The sequence below is a fragment of the Phymastichus coffea genome, unplaced genomic scaffold (assembly GCF_024137745.1).
Source record: "Phymastichus coffea isolate CEN01 unplaced genomic scaffold, Cenicafe_Pcof_1.1 PCOF00053, whole genome shotgun sequence".
NCBI classification, from domain to species: Eukaryota; Metazoa; Arthropoda; class Insecta; order Hymenoptera; family Eulophidae; genus Phymastichus; species Phymastichus coffea.
Window position 1 is genome coordinate 493,863 of NW_026706864.1, and position 18,149 is coordinate 512,011.

The 18,149-nt window shown below is 36.2% G+C and overlaps 2 protein-coding genes across 2 annotated transcripts; both read right to left on the reverse strand.

Moving 5' to 3' along the window:
- Nucleotides 1-10,445: 10,445 nt before the first annotated feature.
- On the reverse strand, nt 10,446-12,025 carry LOC131665683 (uncharacterized). Its single transcript, XM_058937740.1, has 3 exons — nt 11,699-12,025; nt 11,401-11,500; nt 10,446-10,942 (listed from the first exon to the last, which is right to left on the reverse strand). Exons 1-3 carry the CDS (start codon nt 12,023-12,025, stop codon nt 10,569-10,571), a joined length of 801 nt encoding a protein of 266 aa, XP_058793723.1. The 3' UTR covers nt 10,446-10,568.
- Nucleotides 12,026-12,667: 642 nt separating this feature from the next.
- Nucleotides 12,668-14,398, reverse strand: LOC131665642 (uncharacterized). The gene is made up of 3 exons (XM_058937681.1): nt 14,041-14,398; nt 13,658-13,760; nt 12,668-13,543 (listed from the first exon to the last, which is right to left on the reverse strand). Exons 1-3 carry the CDS (start codon nt 14,365-14,367, stop codon nt 13,182-13,184), a joined length of 792 nt encoding a protein of 263 aa, XP_058793664.1. The 5' UTR covers nt 14,368-14,398; the 3' UTR covers nt 12,668-13,181.
- Nucleotides 14,399-18,149: the final 3,751 nt, after the last annotated feature.

The following is an 18,149-nucleotide window of genomic DNA, read 5'->3' on the forward strand; positions in this document are numbered from 1 at the left end:
CTAGGTTATAGGATGCACTGATTTCCATGCTTAGAAATTTTTGCCATCCTTATCTGTCGGAATGGAAATCAAGAGTTTTCGCGAGGCGGCGAAAATCGATGCAATCTTTCGGGCTCCCCCCTCTCCCCGTCCCCAGGCGTTAAATGCTATAACCTGTTTTTCTAAGTAAATTCACGATATATTTATCACTTATGAATTTTTTGCATTTTATTACCAATCGCTCGTTATTTTCTGTACTGTTAGAGTCGCGTGAGGAAGTATCCACGCGACGAAAGTTATGAATATTGTGGAAACCAAGAAACTCAGCGTGTGTTATTTATTTGATACTTTTTGTACCCTACTTCGCGCATTCCAATACACACGTACGCCTTTGTCGTGTTCTAGAATTTCAGTGTCATTGTCTTCTTAGACAATTAGATGATAAAAAATCAAATCAGAAAGACTCGACGATTTTCATTCGAAAATTTAATACCTCAATTGCAACTGTCACTCACTTTCGAAATGTAATATACAATCAATTAAACGATTCAGATAGAAAGAAAAATAATTGTTCGAACAAAAGCTCGAGATTCAAGTCAATGGGAATCGCTTTCGAATCGGTTTACTTGTGCGTGGCAATTAATCAATGCCCGCAGCTGGCACGCGCTCACCGAAATCAAAGAGAGAGATGACTCCAAGTGCTTTTGAAAATGTCCGATATGCAATATGGCGAGAATAAAAAAAGCAGACATCTTTCCAAACCGGACCACTCACCCATTTTACAACTGGGTCGCGCATATGCGAGAAAGACTTGACCAGTTGTGCAGTCGTCTCCTGGGATGTGTGTGATGCGTTCTCTTCAATTCGACTTGGGAATCCTTTCTCATAATGGCTAGCTGCGAGTTCACGGGGTTGATTGCATCGTGACTCACGCCAACTTAATGCATTTATAAACTGAAGCTGCGAGATTAATTTTTTTTCTTGTCGAGATTCAAGTGGAAAAGTATGCAGGATATTGAGCAGAAACCCAGACGGAGAGAGTGAGAATGCTGGATGCGCGAGCCGATTTGCGGTCCCACGTTACCGAAAAATGCAGTTTCGTGTGCGCCACAAGTGAGGTAACGGTTATAGCTTTATGACTTCGTATTAAGTATCACGTGCTCGCACGTGGACTGCTGCTCGGTAAGAATTTTTTTTGCTACAAACAGTCTGCTACGCGCGGCTTCGCATTTCATCCTGACAAATTATTATAACTTCGTAATTCGATATACAGAGTATTGTTTCGTCAGGTGGAATTTGTAATAATTCGATAGTTAATCCATTTAGCAAACAAATTGCAACGAAAAATAGATATACATAATGAACTACGTGCGAAATTTCCTCGGTACGTGCTTTTTGTAACTTTCAAGCCTAATATTGCCTTTTGACCCGTTTTACCTACATTTCCATCCATAATTTTGCTTTCTTCCATTGATGATTTTTCGTTCTTATTTTATGCCTTGTATACAGTCCATCACAAATTGAAATCGAAAATACCACATATGAAAACACGCACTGCCTATTAGGCATGATTTTGATGTTACTATGTATAGCCGTTTATATTCATTTCTATGATTTTAAGCCTTGGCTATGTCGCTGCACGTGATATGTTTTGAAATGTATTGAAATAACGTAAAACTTTTGAGTTTGATTGAGTGGAATTCTCTATATATATGTATTTATAACATTTTTATATATAAATCATTATCAAGTGAAAAAAAATCTGGATATATTTTGCTTGGGTATCAACTTAATTTTCAAATATATATATATATATATATATATATATATATATGCAGTGATATTTTGTTAGAGTATCCTTCAAATAATTTAATTTCAGTGTTTTCGAGTTCTTTTTATTTGTATATTTTTGGATTAATTTTACATGGAAATTGGTATTTTTAAAGTCAAATATATATTCGAATGCGTGATATATTTATCACAATTTACAACTGAAAAAATTTAAAAATTACAATATGACATCTTATAAAATAAGACTACTTGTCTCCCAGGCTTATCAGAAAAATACAGTATCGACCTATTAAAATTTTTGCATATATTCACGCTTGCAGGTGCTTGCAATGCATCATTCATCGGTGAATAAAGGACCAATTGGTTAGAAAGCACATTGCTCGAATGGTGTTACACGATAACAGCTGACTCGATCTTCGCCCTACCTTCTAAAGTGAAAAATCGCGAGCAGCGGCTCTTTTAAAGTTTGCATTCATTTTTTTTAACTTTCTTGAGGTCAATTTGTCGCTCGATGACATAGATAATATGTTAGGCGCTACTTAAGAAGTTATACGGATGAATCAGTGGTCCAGTCAATACGTTCTTTTTTTCACTTGAGTTGATCCTTAACGGCTTTAGCTATTTTTCTCAATACTGAGTATATCTTCTGTTACCAAAACAATTTATTGTTTATTTTAATAATTGCTAATTGTGATTGATAGCCGATTTATTAATAAATATGTAACAATAAGTTGAAATTGTATCGTTTTAAATGAAAGATCAATATAAATAAATATTGATAAAGTTCATTTGCGAACGTTGCCGAGCATGAACGAGGAATTTTGCTATAGCTAAAACGTATACAATAATCGAGCGAGATGGTGATTATTGATATTGAGTTTCAATTTATTGGTTAGTTATCAAATAATAAATGCATACGCGGCGGAAAGATCATCATTGTCATATAGTCGAGTAACGTTCGAGATGTTGATTTCCTATGACAATGAGTCTCTGCACTCCTTGATTTTCACTTCACATGTTTTCTGTTTCTCGACAGACGTAATTGATTTCTTTTAATTCAATAAGATTCCATGTAACTGATAATTTTTTCTTTTATTCTTTGAGACGTAACGATAACATCTTTAATTGCGTAGTTTTTATACTTCTAGTGTTGGTAATAAATTGTACAAGATTTATTGAATTTTATTGAACGAAATGAACACTCAAATAGAGTTTTATTAGTATGATCAACGTAAATAAAAAAGAACTGCTCATTGAAGATCGATGTATTTTTTAAATAAATGCTATATTCGAGTATTTGTAAATGTTATTAGGTTTGCCTCTATTTTCAACGGTAATTCAAAGTACAAAGTAGTGCGTTCTTCTCTTATATCATAGATAAATAGATATATGATATTATTAATCAATTATTAATAAATCAGAAGACAAAACCAAAGGAAGTAAATATGAAAGATAATATGTTTACAAAGATAAACGGGAAATTCAATCTTAACGAGATATCGTGAAACTGCGATTAATATCCTATCCTATATATGAGATTGGTTTCGTGTCGGAGAGCCAAAAAATCTGAAATCGCCATCGTATAACACAAGTCCTCGTTATACGTAGGTTATTAACAACGTTCACGATTTTAATCTCCGCTAGTGGAGACACGCATATAATAAACTTGACATGACATTGTAAAAATTTACAATTTGCAACTAGCATTGTGTGACTTCAGTTTTTATGAATCATACATCCATTTATATCACTTCATTACATCTCCGCTCGGCTGAACCGCACGTTCAACATTTCTAAGTCTTAATTGCCTAACAATTAGTATTCGTGGCTTTAACCAAAGCGTAAATCAACTTGACAATGTACGTGATTTTGTGAAAATATTTTGCGCAGATGAAGGTCAAGATTTCTAAAAAGGTGGGGCTGCTTTTTATCCGTGAATACATTTCTCTGAGTTCGATCGAAAGTGCATCTCGTCGTATAGAAAGTGATTATTAAAAACAAATCGGTCAAAGCATTTCATTGATATTCCAGACTCTTATCCACCTGCAATGACTCACTTTTTCGTTCGAAAGAAAATTTACACCTCGATGAACACGATTTGGGTTAATATATATAAGCTTTTGAAACGATTGCATTCAGTGTTTTTATGTTTCTTGAGATCACTGGTGTAAATTTGTAAATATTTACTTGGCGATTTTTGCTCACTGTGGTCGATCAATGTCCTTTTTCAATGCCAACATCGAAATACATTTGCGAATGTTTCCTTTTATATCACCCGACGTATACGGTACAGCTATTCTTTCCAGACGTATATATATATATATATATATATATATAAAAGATCTTGCCTTAAAATTTTATTGTAAAATAAAATTCTACTTTTTTTTACTTGCTCAGGTTATTATGTGAGAATTCATCAATCTGCGAGCTATTATATCGTATACCTATATAACATATTGTTGCGAAAGAACTTAAAGTTATCTTCATCTCGTGCACGAAACAAACGACGGTACATCCTCACGGGAATCAGGTAACGGTAATCGGAACTATTGTCTCTTGAAATCAGCTGGTATCTAGCGAAGAAGAAAAGCGATCGGATTTTAAGTGGCAGCTTCGCGACAAGAGAAAATGACGAGAAATTCTAAGGTTCCCGTAATAATCTCCGTCGCAGTTTGAAAGGTGAAAAAATCCACAAAGACAATTAACGTTGGATGTTTATTCATAAATGCTCGTCTAAGATAATTTATAATAGTGTAGCTTGCAAAAAATTACCATTATAATTAAAAAAGTTATTGTTAAATTTTACGCAGAGGCAGAACGAGTAAAAAGAAAAGCACGACGATGGATATGATATATTAATTAGGAACGTGGAATAATTTTGTTCGAGCCCCGCTGCGAATTGACAAGCAAATAATTAGCGGAGCGCGCGGTATTAGCAATCGCAGCGCGACGAATATGCGTCAAGTGGTAGAAAAGGACCGCAAGTTAAACGGTAGGTGGAAAACTCCAGTAACCCAGTGACACTATGCCTTCGTATTCGCATATAGACGTTATTCCAGGTAGTTACGTACCGTGGCAGAGAGTCATATACGCGTGCGCTCTTGGAGATTTCTATTAAAACTGCGCTGCGCCACTTTCGCATGAATGGACGCCGCCGCTCGCGCTCCTGCTTGATTTGCACTCTGCTGTACTGTGGTCATCAGAATTTTTCCCTTTGCTTTCGGCCGGACATTGCCGATTGTTCGAAAATCGCTCTTTGAGAAGGTACAGTGGAAATGCTCTAATTGAATAGGCCTTGTTGCATTGGTTTTCGAGGGCATTACTCATGAATACATAGAATTTAGCGTGGGAATAATGGAACTTTGTGCGCTTCAGATGAAGAAATCTTCAATTTGATAAAAAAAGTTTGTTGGAAAAACATAAATTGCTATAAAATATTACAGAAAATATATAAGAATTTGTATGAAATCGTAAAATCATGTAGTGTAATTAACAAGAATTAATATCTATATCGATTAGATTTATCAATCGATTGAACATCTGATCGATATTTGTTATTTTCATTATAGCAATTTGGATAATTAAACTCTTCAATAATGACGAGCAATCATCATTACATAGATATGATACTCATATTTTTTATTTATAAGATACGAGTTGTACCGTACAATTTGGATCTGTCGCAAGAAGTTACTATATTATTAGGACGATATTGTGTCCATTAGACAATACCATTGAAGACGAGTTTGTCTCGCGGTGCAGCGAACTTATGCTGGGCAATGCCATAGCCGCGCGCTGCGCGTCGGCATTTTACCGCAATCGAAAGTCACGCGGCGGCGGAGCTCTTGCTTTCATAGTAACCTCCCCTCTTCTTGTGTTTTGAGTTTGTTTTATCGCCAACGATTGCGTAAGTTGACTTTTTTCGTGATTTTCTTCTTACCATCGGTAACAGAATACTTTTGATCGAGCTGTAGTTGTAATTGACAAATGTGATCTAATGGATAATCGTGGAATACATTGGAGTCACCATGATACCGTAACGGTTAATAGGTATATAATTATGAGCTAGTTCAGTTATTTATTACGTGAGTTGAGTGAGATATTAAAGAAATTTATAATTCAGTTAATTAGCTTGGTGAGCTGTAATTATACGTATTATTTTATTTTAATTCTACGCATGAAATTTTTGCTCGACTACATTGTATTCAAAGAGAATGTTGGGAGCTTATTTGTCCTGAAAATCTACAATAATGCAATAAAGATGCACTGTGATCTGAAAAGATACGGCGGCCGAATTCAAAGGGAAGTGAAACCAACGAGGCGTCAAAAATAGAAGCTTTTTTGTTAGCCGTGCTATTAACGCCTTCCTCTCTTAGCACGACTTGCTAACGTGAGAATCAATTCACGGAAAAGTTATGCTGCTTTGATGAAAACTCTTCACTTCATGATTCCGTAATTATTCTTTTTTTCAACGCAAATATGTCTGAAAATGGGATCTTGATTTATTGAGCATTTGAATGAAGCTTTCGAAAACGATGAGTAAGTACGGAGACGAAACGTCACATAAAATTACAATTTTAACTCGTGTCGACAGGACTTCGTACATTCAAAACAGCTTCACTTGAGAAATTCATGTATAAGGAAAAAGTCGGTCGCAACGCTGTTAACAATTATATTTATACTATTTATGTCATCGTCTTTGCAAAAAAAATAGAGATTTTCTCGCAAAAGAGTTTCACGCACTTGGCCGGGGAAAACTATCAATAATTGCGAGCATCTTCGCAAAAGGAGAAAAGGCGCCTCGAAGCGGTGTTCCAATTGCTCCTGTCGCGCACAGCTTAATTGAATATTACGAGTCCGTGAAAGCGAATCTCGCGCGAGGAGGGAAAAAAGAGATACGCTCACACTCGTGTCTTCGAGGTCAAGTCGCGTATATACGCGTCGTCGACCCGATTTACTGATGTGTAATCACTACGAATGCGGATACACCGTTCTACACTTTCCCCAATGTCTGCGTCGCAGTCGTTCGTCGCCCTTGAGATGCGCAAACCACCGTTATTCATTTTCCTTCGTGGTGAATAGAGATGTGTCTGTGTGACATTTGTCAGTAACGAGTGTGCGGTTTATATTCGCATTTAGGAGGATTGCGCGCGTACTGTGAAAGTTATCAATTCAAAAATCATTGCTTTTTGTGTCTTGAAAACGATTGACTATATCGATGCGATAACCGTTCGAACTTTTTTTGATAATTTGTTACTAAAATATCACTGTTTAAAAATTTGGTTTCAATGTAGCATTGATTTTCATTAAAATTGCTCAAATACGAGAATCTCAGTATATTAACTAAAAGATGAATATAAAAAAATATTATATTTATTTAATAATATCATCAAGATCTCAATAGAAGTAGCGAGTAAAAAAATATTAATTGATAGGTTCAGCAACTCTTGGGTTTATTGTAATTCAAATTCTGACTTTCCCTTCGAAGATTGCTTCGGAGAGATGCTTCTTGCACAGACTTTGTTCTTCTTTATTATTTTTTGTGTAATTGAAACGTTAAAGTCTATCTATTAATTATTTATTAGTTAAATTTATAAGATTTCGGCCATTCAGGTGAATTCATATAGGATTCTTTATAAAGCTCTGAATATTTTTTGTATTGTATATTCTGTATTGTAATCTACTACAATTTTACAATTTTAGAATAAACAATACCCAATCACTATTTCTCATAAATACCATGCGGTAGCGTGACATTTATGTAATTAAGGAACTAATAACATCTAATGTTCGTAATATAGAATGATCATCACCAAGTGGTAAACGCTTACACTATTCGCGCTCAGTTTCATTTCCAAAAACAAAGTATGAAAAAAATACAGGTACACCTGTAACGAATAAGGAAGTTTAAAGTAATTGTTGTTGAATTCTTATTTTAGATACAGTTGTATAAATAATTAAATCTATCAATTATATGCGATCGACATTCAATAACGATTCACATTTTATGCATTAAGAATTGATAATTTTTCACAAACTTAATTAGTAGACTTTTTCGATGAGCTTAAGTCTATTCATCATAAAGTATTGATTAAATACAATACGAGACAAAGTAAACGTAATATATTCCTCAATCAATATAAGCTTTGATTGCACATAATAACAACTGTTCGGGTTGAGGAGTGAAACGACAAATCGGTAAAAGGTGAATTAAGATTTATTACAGAAAAACACAAGTCAAACACAATCAATAAGACAAAGATAAAATTAGCGCTAGGTACAGAGGTGGTTCACAGGTTTCTTATAAGGTGAGGAAAACCGCAAGTAGCTGCGAACAACTATCGCACGAAGAAAAACGGCGCTAACTTGCCTAGGCGAAAGGTCGAACGGTTCTGCCCGAATCCGCTGAGCGAGTCAAAAAAGAGGCATGTGATTTTCCCTCTCCCGCTTTCCCGTTAATTTTTTCTTCTCTCGTGGCTCAAGGGCCGTGGGGCGTTGCTTATTTTCGCTTTGCCGCCAATGTTGGTGTTTTTCAGCCTGCTGTCCTGCTCGCGTCACGTTTCACGATTGGTTTTCGAGGGGGGCCCACGGCCCCCGCTCTCAACTTTTTCAACCTTCGAGTCTTTATCTCGATGTGAGATTCGGAAATACACGTTTCCGATCTGCTGGTTTGATTCGCAAGCTAACATCAATTCTGGCGATGCGCATGCTTATTCGAGCTTGACGGACAGCGGCTTTCGCACACGGGTGCAGTTTTCCTAACTGAACAATTTAAAATTTGAGGATCTCAACGTCTCGTTTGATTCTTTATTATAATTGAAATTGACTCGTGTCAGCGCGCATCACGCAGAATCGCTCATGACCCGTCCAACTCGCCACTCGCCCTCTTACAAATTTGAAATTCTACGGTGCTTATATTTAATCTTAACCCTAGTACATTTAGCGTCGCTGGCTTACAATATTTCTTATGATTCTTAACATATTATTAGTAAAAGAAACTAGTCGGAAAAGGTCTTTGCGCGTCGAGAAGGCCCGCGGAAACCTGAGCGAAAACATGTGCGCGATCAGCGGCCATCGTCGGGTCGGGTTTTCTTGCAGGCACTGCTTTTAAGTGTGGCCGTAAATCATTCTTAGGCGCACTCTGCCTGTTTTTTAAAATGTTTCCCGCACGTTTGGATATCGGGTGGTTAGCGGTTCGAGATGCAGTTGCGCCTTGGTCTAAGAAAGAAATATATCGCGAACGGACATTCTGTAGCTAGCGCGTGATTTTGATTCTGACTATTTCCTCACTTAGCATACGAACGCGTAAATACTTAGTCATCCGAACGCGTAAATGCTTAGTCATCCGGAACAACAACGGTTAATAAGATTTAATGTGCAACCTCATATTACTATATATTAATCTAAAAAAAAATTCATGCAATGGTAGCATTTGTTGACATTTATACTATGAGCGTAGTTAAACAAGTAAAGGATTATGTATTGTCTGGTTGTAATTTCATTTTATTTTCTATTTATTTGTTACGTCTATATTTATTGAAAAATTAAAGAAATTATTTATCGATCTACTCAAAAATAAAATTGTTGAGTTAAACTTTAACAAAATATTAACAAATTGATATTGCAGGTTCCGCTATAAAACAGCGTAAAAGTAGAACTCGAAATCACTTTACGCGATGTATAGAGTATGTACCGATAAAATCAACATCAGCCTCTAAATCTCAATTCGCACGCCGTCTCACGAAAAAGGACGCGCGTACGCGCTTTCGCCTAATGAGCATGTGTAATCGTCGACGTCAGCGCGAGGGAGAGAAGAGAGAAAAGCCGTTTTATTTTTCCTTTCCATCCAAAAAAAAGTAGAGCAAAGCATTCATGCGGATAAAGCGCGTATTTATCCATTCAATTTCTAAGAAGCCGTGTCGAAAGCAATATACATATAACACATTCGCTTTCTCCTGTTTTCTCACGCGTGATTCGGCGCGATTCGCATATATGACCACACGACAAGGATGTTCCCGATTAACGGTGAAAAAACTTTTTTATTTATTTCAATACATACTGATAAGAGTAATGAGATTTTATTTGCGCATATTTATATATTTTTACTTTTAACAAGGTGAATCATTCAAATAGATTATAAAATTCTATATTGGATGGAAGTAATTAAGTTAACTAACAACATTAAGAGTAGGACGTTGGAAATATAACGACTAGCCTGTTTGTCTTTATTGATTCGTTACGTTGCAAGTGTACCTGACAGATTACATGCGTGTACATAAGCAAAAACTGGTGCACCTTAATGAAGAGAGAGAGAGGGAGAGAGAGAAATGTAAAAAAGAGCGTGGAAAAAAAAACAACTCGCTAACTTCATTTTCATAAAGAGAGAAAGAGAAAGACAGGTCAGTGGTTACCTATTATCCAAGATGTAAAGTGTTGATATTGTCATTAATTAAATACAAGTGTAGCGTTGATTATATATTCGCTAACGAGCCTAGTGCTTAAGTACAAACAAAACAAAACAACAAAATACTACTTAACTACAGTCATAAACATAAATCATGAAAATAAAATTATTGTAAATGATATAATACATAAATAAATATTTTTACAGGCTAACATCAATCAAGCTGCTATCAATCAGAATTTTGAACAGCAGTCTACTGGTATTAGGAACTACAATAAAATTTTACATCAATTAAACGATGATTTACATTAAATTAATTATTCAAATCTACCTCTGATTATCAAACATTTTTTTGTTCTAGTACAAATTCGTAAAAACTCATTAATTATATTGATCAACGATTATAAGAGGAATAAGCTTGAGTCTGTGCTGAATAAGCGCCATCTTCCCAGCCCGCACTAGCAGACCAACTATTAGTTGCTGGTACCGACCAACTTGACGATAAGGAGCTTCCATGATGATGATGATCATCGTGTTTTTTGTGATGTTCATGGTACTCATGATGCTCGTATTTTTCGGGCTTGTGATGATGATATGATTTCAATGCCAAAAAAATCGAGATGGCAATTGCAATTGCTGCTGCAAGCATTGCTTTTTTGGCTAATAAGGCAATAGCAAAGTACGACATTGTCATTAACAAACCAAATTTGGCTTTCGCGGCCATCAGAAATGGCATCATGTGTTTTATGTGTTTCTTCTTGCCCCGACCTGAAATTCAAATTTATATATGTATTGATTACTATTAATTTGAAATTTTGTGTAATAAAGATGGAATCTTATAGTTACTGTAAAAAAAATTATTGATACAATTGTTTATCTATGCAGCTTTATTAAATAAGTAATTAAAGCAGTATGCCATGTTTTATTATTTATTACGACAATTTATCTGATAATTATAAATTAAAAACCTACTTTTTATGCTAAGCTGTCTACTATTTATGTCGATTTTCCTTTTTAAACTTCCATGTAGAAATTATCTCAATTACTATAAATTTATATTACAGTCAAGTATATTCATTAGACGACCATTTTTGAAATAATTATCAACAGTTTATTTTATTACTTTAGTAATTAGTAATGTCACTCTATGATTTAGTTGAATAATTAAATTGAATAGTTTAAAATTTTTAATATGCTGCTTTAATATTAAAAGAAAATTGATTTACCTTCGACATCATCTGCAACTTGACGAATCTCTGCTGGAATCAACTTGGTTACAGCTCGCGCAGTTGCTCGTATTTTGTCAAGAAGTGGCGTAAAGCTTATCTGAAAATTGAAAAGTACAATCCAGATAGCAGTGTTTACAAATATTCCTTACTAACATAGTAGTTAGTTCTTCTCTATATTACTCATTATTTAATGCAATATTTTATAGATTTTACTTATTCCCAACAATTTTCTAAATTGTTTATTCGAGAAGAAATAAAATTATATATTGAAAAATTATTTGAAAGAGAAACTCACCTTCAAGCTACGCCCTTTAGAAATGTCGATGGCCACTTGCTCCATGAACTGCTTCAGAGTATCTTGCCTCGTGACCACATTGTCGGCTTTTTCGATTTGCTGTTCATAGATCAAGTCGTTTCTGCTCCTCGGTACTCGACTATTATGTTCTTTGACAAGACTTACTCCAGCGATAATTTCCAAACTATCCTTATTAAAGAATTCCTTAGCCTTTCTGAACAAAATCGTCTGTATGCAAGATATACTATCACTCGTGAGACACTCGTCGATAGTTTGCGCCCGAGTTAACGCGACAATTGCGGCTATTAACAATAGAGTTGAATTCATGACTATCTCTGTTACTAGAACCAAACGAAACTTTAGGAGTAAGATGTAGATTCTTAAGTATATATACAGCGGAGGGGTACTCGAGCGTGTCACGCCTTCTCTTTTTTCTACTTCTTCCTTTTTTCCAAAACCGATCTCCCAGGTGACATTTTCGTGTGGTCCAACGTGAATCCCTACCGCTCCTGTGCTCATGCCCCCCTTTTTTGATATTTTTCTTCCAAGCTTATTGCGCGCGCACGCACAACTCCAACGTGGAAGGGAGTTGCAAGCGGTATTGCTCTTTGAGAATGCAAAATACTTATTGGTTTATTTTGATGAGAAGAGGGGGAAAAAAAGAGTAAAACACTTGTAGGAGGATTAAAAATTTGTTGGTATTCTTTACGGTTCAATAAGCGCTGGATAATATATTTTTTTTTTAAGAATGTGTATTTTTGTTTACATTCGTTCAGAGGTACATATATCAATGCATTAACAATGATTGTGTGTTGAACATTATTAAAAAAATTAATAAAACAGGAAGGTAACGAACGACTAGCCACTCGGTTTTGATTGATTGATCCTCTGTAGAAGAAAAGTTAAAACATGCTAAAAGGGCGTTTTTTGTCCATAAGGATACAAATAATAATGTACAACATACGCAAATGTATGTCAGTAGCGTGTATATGTGATGTGTGCACGCGTCCGCGAGCGATCGTTTTTCAATAAATATGTACATGGACAATGGACGGGATATTTGAATCGCTCGGCAGACGTCCGCGATCGATCGATAAATAACAAATATAATAATATTAATTAAAAAAAAAGAAAAAAATTAATAATTAAGTGACAAATAAATATTTTGCGCGCATTCTCGCATTCAATCTCTCTCGCTTCTTATCATGTTTTGTTTTAAATATGGCTCATCTTGGGTACTCAGCTCGTATCAGTCACGTGATCGATATATAATGCCCAAAGTTCAATGCTCCGTTGCCTTTCGACGCGACTGATCGTCGATTTTCGAAGAAAAAAAATTCGTGCCAGCCTGTAACCTCATTTTGCCGTCCGCGGGCTTTCACTCGGAAGAAAAGGAAAACAAAGCTAAACATGGAAACAACAATCATCGCTCGAAAGGCGCAAAAGGAATATTGAATCTCAAGGTATATTTCGAGTGGAAGACTTAGCGACGATGATAGCCAGAGAATGCTTGGCTGTGTGCGTTGTACGATGAAGCGTCGTCCCAACCACCGGTGCTAGCGACCGAGGACCATCCACCAGACTGTACGGGTGCTGCCCAACCACCAGCGCTAGCGGTGTTCCAGCCTGATGAGTAGCCAGTCGTGTCATGGCCCGATTGCTTAGCCCAGAGTGATTTCAAACCAAGGAATGCGGAAATGGCGATGGATATGATGGAGGCGATGATTGCCTTCTTGGCGATCAATGCAATAGCGAAGTATCCAAGTACGGCGAGGGCACCAATTTTAACTTTGGCCAATAAAAGTAGGGGAAGGATCTTCTTCAGCATCTTCTTCTTGCCTCGGCCTGAAAGATTGAAATTTTGATTAGTCTACTTATGGATTACTAATTAGGAATATACAAGCGAAAGTAAAACTGACTAGCTGAATTTTCTAGATATATATTGTTAAAACGATTTACCTTCAACGACCTCGTTGGCAGCTTCTTTGATTTCGACGGGAATAGATTCGCTGAGAGCTCGAGCGGACTCACTAATTTTAGTGAAAACGGGAGAGAAGTTGATCTGCAAAAATAAATCGTTCGTTAGGCAAATTTACATGTAACGAATATTGCAATTAATGATTGGATATTGCACTGATTTCTTATGAAGCTACAGTATTTATGTTTCGTTATATGTACTAAAGTAAAAACTTTTAAGGTAGAAAAACTTTGTACGTAAAACACAAAACCAACGAAACAAGCAAAGAAAAGTTTCTTTCCAACACTTGACAATACAACGAAACACCACAGTTACGACGCGAAAGAAAATTAAAATAAATTTGCACAATTCACTGGTAACTGACCCTCAAGCTGCGTCCGCTGAAGAAGTCGCCAACCTCATCACCAACAAAGTTCTCAAGAGCGCTCTGCCTCTCAGCAACATCGTTAGCTTGATTAATTTCCTGCTCGTAGACGAGGTTCTTGCCGCTCCTTGAGTTCCTGTCAGCCGTTGACTTGACGAGGCTAACTCCGGTGGCGATTTCCAAATTTTCGCTGTCGAAGAATTCCTTAGCCTTTCTGAACAAACTCTTCTGCACACAAGAGATGCTATCCTGTTGTAGACACTCGTCGATGCTTTGCGCGTGAGCGCAAGCTAAGATCGCGACTGCGACAAATACGAATGCTTTCATGTCTGCGTGCGTGTGACTTGTTTTTTTTCGTTCTGTTCGAAATATATTTTGTGTTCTCGTGCGTGCGAGTGAGGAACGATTCAGTCACGCAGGTGTGAGGCCCTGACTATATATACAAGGTCCGCCCCGTCCCGATCGAGAGAGAGAGTAAGCGTGCGAGCGAGCGAGAGAGAAAAAATATTCCTGTACAGATTTTTCGAATGTGCTCTTTATCTTCGACGCGCTGCGCGTACGGCTCTCTCTCTCTCTCTCTCTCTCTCTCTCTCTCTCTCTCTCTTTCTTACTCGCACGCTGGTCCCCTCTCGTTCTTTCGTCGTCGTCACCGTCGTTTGTGTATGGCTGCTGCAACGGCAGCTTCTTCCCCACCTCGAGCACGTACGTACACGCGTGCTCGTACGTGGTCGGTCGGCGATCCCCTTCTTTTTCGGCACTTTTGTACGAAACGGCAAAAACTGGTTTCAGCCCGCGCTCCCGTCCCAATAATAAAATTATTATATTTTCTTTTCTTTCCGACAATTCCCTTCCTCCTTACTGAAAAGTTCTTGCCATGAAAAAATAGACAGATAGAATCCAACTGTTCAATTACGTGTAAAATGTTCGCAGATACTCGATGGCTTCTCACACGGTGTAATCAAAAGTAATCATAACTTGTTAAGACTTCCAGTTATATCCCGTGCGACCTGTATGAATCAACGAAATACCGCGTAATATCTTTTTTAATCGATTTTCAGAATCATACAATAGCTGATTTTCTCGATCGATTCATTTCGTTATCAACGTCAATTTTCCAGTACTTACTGTTAACTTTATTTCCGAATATGAAATAATCGTACATCATACTGCGGTAGAGATCCATTTATGTAAATGCTGCTTGTGCTTTACCATACAACGACAAATGACTAAGATTTTTGTCGTCTGATAATATATACTTTCGAAATATATCAAATCGAAATACCGAATGGTCCAAGTTGAGTTCGGTGCAGTGATCGATATCAAATTTCATAAAAGAACAAAAGATCGTAATCGTTGTAAGAGTTCGACGTTGAAAAGATAAATTTGAACAATGTCAGCTAGAGAAAATCGAAATGTGTGCAGACGAGGTCTGCTGGAAAAAGCATACATTTAGGCTGCAGCGTGTAGAACGCGACTATGTACTTAAAGCAAAGAAGCAGTGTACACTATTCTTCGCTAAGTGAGAGCTTACTGTACGACGCGCTGATAATATGTGTACACATCCGCGTGTAGGCAAGTGCCATAGAGAAAAGAATCTAAAAGCCAAGAAGCTTTTTCCAATGAGCATTTGGAATAAGTATACCGCATTAATAATGAAGGATTGAGTATGTATAAAACTGATCTCCCTGATGCGATACTGCTAATACATACGAGGGTATGTTAACAGTATCCCTGTTGCTTTGAACGCGAATCACTTTCTTCAATCACGTATAAGCAGCTGAATTCCACGTTTATTACTTATAAAGTATTTGTGTAAAATAATGTGTTGCTCATTCATTCAATCGAAGTAGTATAAAAAAAAATTTTTGGAGTTCTAATGTAAGAACGTGAAAGTGGCCACCAACGCCAATTTTACCTCATCACACTTGATACAATCATCATCGTAATAATCATAAAAAATTAACATGCTCAACTTGCGGAAGCAACATTAAGCGCGAAAGTTAGGCGTATACGGAAATGGCGACCTGTGACCCAAACGCGTCCACCTTCTCTCTTTCCTTTTTTTATTTCTCAATTTCACAAGAAGGCATACATATGCTTCGGGCTAATTTATCGCAGAGCTGACACGATTCGTGGCTGTCGCGGAACTCTCTTCAGGCTGCTGGCGTTTTAACGTGAATTCCAGAGTTTTTTCCGCGCGTAGCTTTTTTTTCCTTCAGTATACCTGCTTATGTGTTTGGCTTTGTCGCTTGACACGGTTAATATTCTTGAGTCGCATGTGCTGGAATTCATCTCTTCACCTGATAAATCTTTACTATACTACGTGAAAAATGGAAAGTTTTTTCTTTCCGAGTTGATTTTTAGGATATTGATAACAATCTTATTAAAACTTATCGATGAAATTTTACACGTGCGATCGCTGTAGTTAAAATTCTTTGCTCGCCTTCGCATTTTCTTCGTCATTTAAAATTAAAAAAATTCCAATGACATTTTATTGCGTATCATAACCAAATATGTCTTCATTTTTATATTTTATATGAAGTAAAGTAATAATTAAGCATAGGCTTTAACTGACATACAAGCTAAATAAGTATTTCAATATTTATCCCATAACTTACCGATACGTTTGAAAAAGTCTTTGAAAAAGTGCATTTTTGTATAATTGAATATTTTATCTAAGCTGGAAAACTATGTACATCTAATGTCTTTAGTGGGATAACACATTCTTTTGTTTAAAATCAAACCTCTTACAAAAGAATATGAAGGTCAGATCTTCCAAAAAGCCAAGTGAAATTAGCATGCCACGTCTAACCGGCAATATTGTTGAGGCGCTTATTAGTGAAAGTAAGAGGAGCTTTCGACGAAAGTTTCTGTGCTTTTTGAAAACTGGAGCGAACTGCAACGGGAACAACGTAAGGGAAAGCGTACATAAGTATACATATATAGAAAAATGTACGTGAGAATTCGCGCCCTGTAATTACATTTGACTCGCAGAACCGGTTTTTATACTTCTTATGCGATGGTAATGACGTGACAAGCTGCAGCTCCTTCTCCTAAATTATTTATTATGATGTGAAAAATTATTTGTTCATACATTTTTCAATATTTTGCGAATCACCTAATTTGAAGACGAACAACTTCTATTGTGTTCATAAAAAATCTCACATTTTTTTAGATAGAGTCGGTGCATCAATGGATTGGAATTGTCATCAAATATTACAATTAAATTGAAAATAATTGAATGTAACTGAATTATAAATACATTTTTTTACTTTATTATATACATAAAAAAATGTATCCGTAGATTACTAGAGTTATACTTTATTGAAGAACATATACTTAAAATACATTTTTGGCCAAATAAATTGGAAAGCATATAGTGATATTTGAAACTTAGTTTGCTTTAAAAACACAACAGTTTGTTCCCTTTACAAATCGCATAAGACCGTTTTCCCAAACAGACATGAGCTCAAAGGCTCTCAAGTGCCTTCCCTTGCCAGCGGCATTGTATCACTTTGAAAATAAAGAGCAAGTAGCGTGAGAGACGAAAAAAGAGGCAGTTTGTCGCTTACTGAGGAAGCGTTTGTATACTCTGATTCTTTTGACAAGCGTGCACTGTTAGCATATAGACACAATACCCACCCCACCATGTGTCACCTCTTTGGCCTCTCTCTCTCTCTCTCTCTCTCTCTCTCTCTCTCTCTCTCTCTCTCTCTCTCTCTCTCTCTTGTATCCTACTTTGCACGTGAGCTTTTGAACGATTAATCTACTACACATAATTTGACTTATGTTCATTAAATCTTCATTTTTATTTCTGGAAGTTTTATGGGTCTATTAATTAGTGGGTTGTAATCAAATTAAAGAAATTACAGTAATTTCAGTAAAGACAGAGCAAAAGAATATATCATGTATACATAAATATATATGAATCATTTATTATGAAAAAGCTACAGCAATTTTCTCGCCATGATTGATTAAACAACTTTCTTGAAATAAAAGACTTCTTTACATGAGAATACAAACTAAATTAATTATGAAATAAACTTCAGCATTATTAGATTAAATGAGAGCTAAATTTTGAATTTCTAAAACTCCGATAGAGATAAGTG